Here is a 6,052-nt window from a genome sequence, read left to right on the forward strand (position 1 = left end):
ATTATAGCGCGGAAATGTTTCGTTTCAGGAACGTTGCCGGTCCAGCTCTAGGTCTGCCAGGGGATCCTTGGCTCGCGCCGCCAGGATTGCTCAGCGCACTTCCCGGTTTCCTCGCTGCACCTCATACGGGGTATCCCAGTTATCTGACGTCTCCCAGGCGATTACCATCACCGCCAAATGTCGGTGCTGTGCCCAACCCCGTTCCAGGTAACACTTATTTCTAATACATTCCTCTTTTTTGCCAAGCATAACGTAGATAATTTATAATAAATTTAAAACATTACATTCACAGTTGAGAATATAAAATTAGAATATAACAAAATAAAAAAATAAGAAATAGTATTTATTGAAAAAATTATGTGTATACGATAGTTCTTGCAACGCAAAGCATGCTTAACCCGGGGGTAGTCATCCCTTTTCTTTTTACGTAAACAATTATCTGAAGTGTTTTTACACCCTAATTGAAATCGTTATTATAAACAACATATTGTGCATTATTGATTGTTTTATTGGCATTTGAGGACATTATGGATTTATTGTACAATTTTTTGAAAAAAGTGAAACTCAAACATATGAAACAAGCACACTAAGGCTGGGTTGTTCCACCTTTCTAAGCTGTCTTGCTCTCTTACTCTATTATACTCTTTTACTCTTTTGTTTATCCAGTAGGTAAATTACCGCACATAATTTATCCGAAGATGGAACAACCGGCTCTTAGCAACTTATTATAACAGTATTTCTAAAAAATGAATATTTTAATTAACATAACGCTTTTTTTATTGTGAATTTTTAAGGAATTTGCATACTAAAGGTAAAGAATAATTATTAAAGAAAAAAGAAAATATGTGTAAAATGAAAGAAAATAGTATTCATTTTACAATAATTCACATTTTCTCGTCGCTGCACAGTGATTCCAATTCCTTTAAAAGATGGCCTAACTTCGTTTTCAATGATTAAATTGCCATCATTATTTCATACTATATCGAAAAATTATAGAACTAACGACAAAGACATTTTTATTTTCTTCTATTTAAAACAAATATTGAAAGTAAACAATCTTCTAAATTATTTTTTTGTAGCATTAGTTTTAAAAATTTAAGATATATATTTTGTTATTTTTTTTAAATATGAATGGTACGTAGTAATATGTGTGCGTTTTTATCTTATTTTTTACCATTTTTTAATTTTTATATTTATTCCAACAATTAAAGTACAATATGTACAAGAATAACCAAAGTCAATTAAAATAAGCATTAATATTTAGACTATATTTGTATATTTCTTTTATTGTTAGTCTAATTTAACAAATCATTCAAATATTTACAATAAAAGACTGATGATGCCCAATTAAGACTTCATTTTTAATATAATTGAAATGATAATTTTAAATTCCCTTAAAAAATTGCACATCTTGCCCTCTTAGCTGATATCATAAAATATTTAATAGAGACATTTAATATGTTCATGATAAATAAATACGTGATATGGTGTCTGTGTGCAGATGTCATCACTCTATTAAGTCCCGGAATCAATCTTACGGTCAAAACGTCAAATGTTTCTGATAATTGTGATGATAGCGAATAATTTGTAAAGTAAGTTAAAAACATTATCATGACATATATCATTATGTGCCTTTTTTATTATTTCAAATAATAAGAAGCATTTTATACAAAATTTATTAAAAAATTAGTATAAATAATATATAAATAATTTTGACCAGGTTTAGAGGCTTTTGGAACCACTGTGCGCTGGGGTGTAAAAACATCCCAGGTGACTATTCCCGGGTTAACGAGTTAATCAGCATTACGATAGCGTTCATCATGATCATTATCATCGAGCATACCAACGAGAAGTAGAAATCGCATTGTTCGCAGGCTCGCTAGCCAGCAGTATGGCGAGCATAAGTGCCGGCGGCCACGTGCAACCACCACCGCCGAGTCCGCCGGGACATGATCCGCGTACCTCGAGCATCCAAGCGCTCAGGATGCGAGCCAAGGAACACGTCGAGAGCATCACGAAAGGTTTGCAGATGGTCTGAAGGTTAACTGAAGATACGCCAAGGGCGCGCACCGCTGCCAGCCGTACCGGCCTCGTGCTTGTGATGGCGTGACGAGTAAGCGAACAATCTTTCGCCCAAAGACATTCTAAATCAGGCGAAAGTCATCTGAGCAGTGCGAGCGGTATATCGAACGACGAGAGCGAGTTCGTTCCATGATCGAGGGGAAAATCACCGACGGTGCTGGACGTGACGAAAGTACAAGAAGCTAGACAAAAAAAAGCGAAGCGATCGTCCGTTTGTGTGTATGTGTGCGTGTGTGCATTAGGGAGTGAACCTGATTGAAGAAGGATCTTGTTCTTGGTACCAACAGTTACCAATGGATGATCTAATGTACGTTGGTGACGTGTAAAATCAAAGAGATTAATATTGCGACTATCGACGATCGGTGGGTATATTTTCGACGATTATAGAGACTATCAATGTGATAATTGGCAGGTATCTATGATCAGTGAGTATGTGTTCATGATTGAGACACACAATGGGCTAATTATTAATGTCAACCTGGGAAATTGAGTTTTTATCTGAAACGTCACGGAAAGCGTAAAAGAAATCAAAGCGTTTCTTAGGCGTTTATTTGTGTTATTTGTGATGTTTTTGATATAACAATATCAACAGTAGCCACTAAATAGCCAGCCAATAAAAACCTATGTTTTCAGTCTAGTACAAAATTTTCGGGCGGATTGCACACGTAAAATTGAAAAATTTGTTCGGGACTCGTTCCAAGTCGGCATTGTGCAATAGACAAAAGGAATTGTGTTGCGCAAACTTATTACATAGCTGAAGTGAAGACAAAGATGATCAGTTTTGATCAACTTGCCATTATCATTCACGATACGTTTATTACATATATGTGTGTATGTCGAGTCTCATGCTAAATTATTTTTCAAATCGTGAATAGGAAATGACAGATTTTGCCATAAAAGTTACGCGAATAATTTTTAAAAGGCATAAATATTTGGCTCAAGGTCGATTATGTATTACGTATACATATACGACTTTATATTATCGAGAGATCTAGGTGTACATTATTTAATTTTATAAAGCAATATAACGCCAGGTACAAATGTGCTGGTGTCAACCGTCACGAGAGTAAATATGTAATAAATTTTTTTAAGTATTTATTTTTAAGTATTATTAACTTTTCATTAATTCGCTAATACGTGATTGAACTTACAATTACAAAACTGCAGGACATCGTTTTCGAGATGCGATATGCGGCGTGAATCATTCGGTAACATAACAAATACTCAATGCTAATAATTGGTACATGAGGAACTAACGATGATATCTTTCATAAAATAATTATATCATTTTATGACCATCGAGTACGTGGACAAACATCAATGAACTATTGATTTATGTGTGCGATATTTAAATTATCACTACGTACTACGTACGTAGACCATTTAGAGGAATAATAAATAATTATCGCTTTTTTTTATTAATTATTATCTACTTAGATCGCGTGTCCACAGAGATAATTTAGATATTCGACACATAAACATTCAAATCCGAAAACAGAGAATCTGAATTGATAAAATTGAAAGGAACACATTCTTTTAATTTAATAATGATGTATTTTTTGTTAAAAATCGTTAACTTCAAATCTCAAAGTATCATTCATTTATTCATTGCTTTCATTTATTTATCTTTCTCGTCTAAACTACGCTTTGCAGTGCACTGACCATTTACGTCGCAATAAAAGAAGAAATAAAAGAGACAAATCGTTTCAGTTTTCGACAAGAAATATCGGTTTACTCGACAACTGTGCCTCATCGAATATCCTGCTTACAGCAGCAAATATACAGGATGCTCGGCAACAGACAACATCCGTGCGAAGCGATGAGTGAAAAAGGACCTCGCTTGATACACCGATACCTTAAACGATCAATAAATCCGATCAAATCGAGTAACGCCTCACGAAGTGTGTCCGATTTGCGCTCGTCGGCCGAATATCTCCTCGTAACTCGAGGCAAGTTGCGTACAAACTTACATAGCAGAATACGCACGACCGAAGCGTTCAGTTAAACGTAAACCGGATGTCGGTCGGTCGCCCTTCGAAACCCCTTGGATCAACGGGCGGCGCTCACGAGCCCAGCAGCGGTCGTCAATCGTCGATCGGCGAAACTAGCAAAATATCTCTTGTAGAGTATAGGATAAAGGCATACGGAGGCGGTGACAAGTGAATTTTGACATAAACAATATTCTACAGTATTAATACGTTAAGGCAAAGATTGTGCATATTATCTAGACGCCATTGTGGTATGTAAATTCCAGAAGAGAGAGCGCGGAGGAGGATTCGCCATTTCCGACCTCCATATTGTTAATGATTGACACGAAAATTTTTCGATGTGCAAAATCGTAAGATATAAAGTATTATTCTGTCCAAATACAAAAATCTTAAAAGCGTAAGTTGTATTAACAGTTTTACTACTTCACGTGACTATAATAGTGCATTCCGCGTATCTTTTATTTTATGGCACAGATTTTTGTTGGAAATAATAAGTTTTATGATATAAAGAGAGACACTGAATGCAAAATTAAATATTTAATTTGATATTAGAAATGCAAATATGTTTTTAAATAATTTTTTTATATTTAACAATAAAAAATTGACGATTAAAAGGATCTTCCTCCTTGGACAAGATATATGGAAATCATAATATATATCAAGAAAAGATAACGGACCTATTGCAGTCAATTCTCTTTAATTGTCAATTTTTGTTTGCTGAAGATGGTTTAAATTCCGTATTAAAATCGGTAATATTTATGACTTTCAGTTTATATATCGTTCAGTTAATAAAATTAATACATGTGACTTTAATTTATATGTCATTAAAGGGTTTTATCATATGGAAAGTTGCGCATTATCTTCCGCAGCAACTTCCAACGATCCTTTTAATCATCAATTTTTTATTGTTGAATATTTTATTGTTCGGAAGTCCTATTTTTTATCCGTTCATTATTATATTTTTTATCCGTTCATTATTATATTTTTTATATTCCTTGCACTAGGGGCAGAAATGTGATCAGCTCTGTTATCATTGTACGCAATGGTAAAGCTTACGTTCTTATATCATGACAAGTCTTTTCCTTGTATAACTCAATATGTTGAACTCGATATAAAGTCACTGGTGATTTTGACATACATTGTATTCATTTACGATTTTGTAGATCGTGATTTTACAGATGCTTGCGCTCAGATCGTTTGCGAGCGATGATGATCAGCCTCCGCGGTCCGAGATACTCGTAGAGAACGAAGAAACATAGTTAGAGCCACTTCCCGGACGTCTATTTGTATATATACCCGCTCGTGACAAAATAAAATTCGATGTACATATTTAATCGTACCATATCGTTTGAAGACAGGGCCTCCTTTATTGAAATAAAAATACAAACGATGATAATATATTAAAATGGAAAGGTAAATATACTTTATTGTCTTCTCACCAATCTCACCATTAATATTCTCCTCTCCTTAAGTCCAAGATATGTTCCTCCATATAAATAAATAAATAAATTTGTTTGTCTAAAGCCGAGTAAAAATTAATGGACTTTTTAAAGTCCGTGAAATATCAAAGAAGTAATTTTATATATATAACAATGCATAACAATTTTATAAGTACTTAAAAAGAGAAACGCTTGTCAATTTTCTAAATTTATATATTTTATGAAATTGGAACAAACATATTCTTTAACAATTTAATTTAATAACATATTTTTTTGTTAAAATTTTTAACAGTCATTAGCTTCAGATTTCAAAGGATCATTCATTAATTTGTTGTTTTTATTTATTACTACTTATCTCAATCAGAAAATTTACTGTAATAATTCATATCAGTAAGTTGCATTTTCCGTACGCTAGTAGCAAATCGATTTGAGATGTATACCATGAAAATTTTAATTCCTATGGAGAAAATAATACATATTTGCAAAGGAATTAACATATCAAAGAACGACTTTAATTAAGTCTTAATTCATTTCCGAAAAGAG

At 33.5% G+C, this 6,052-nt stretch overlaps 1 protein-coding gene across 1 annotated transcript in view; it reads left to right on the plus strand.

Moving 5' to 3' along the window:
- Positions 1–2,214, plus strand: part of LOC108725527 (retinal homeobox protein Rx1) — a 61,069-nt gene extending 58,855 nt beyond the window's left edge. Inside the window, exons 4-5 of the mRNA XM_018452581.1 lie at positions 29–207; positions 1,875–2,214. Coding sequence (XP_018308083.1) covers positions 29–207; positions 1,875–2,038 — 343 coding nt within the window. The 3' untranslated portion in view covers positions 2,039–2,214. The remainder of the gene's footprint in view (positions 1–28; positions 208–1,874) is intronic.
- Positions 2,215–6,052: the final 3,838 nt, after the last annotated feature.

This window comes from Mycetomoellerius zeteki, unplaced genomic scaffold, assembly GCF_001594055.1.
Source record: "Mycetomoellerius zeteki isolate Tzet28-1 unplaced genomic scaffold, Tzet1.0 scaffold35, whole genome shotgun sequence".
In the NCBI taxonomy this organism is placed as follows: Eukaryota; Metazoa; Arthropoda; class Insecta; order Hymenoptera; family Formicidae; genus Mycetomoellerius; species Mycetomoellerius zeteki.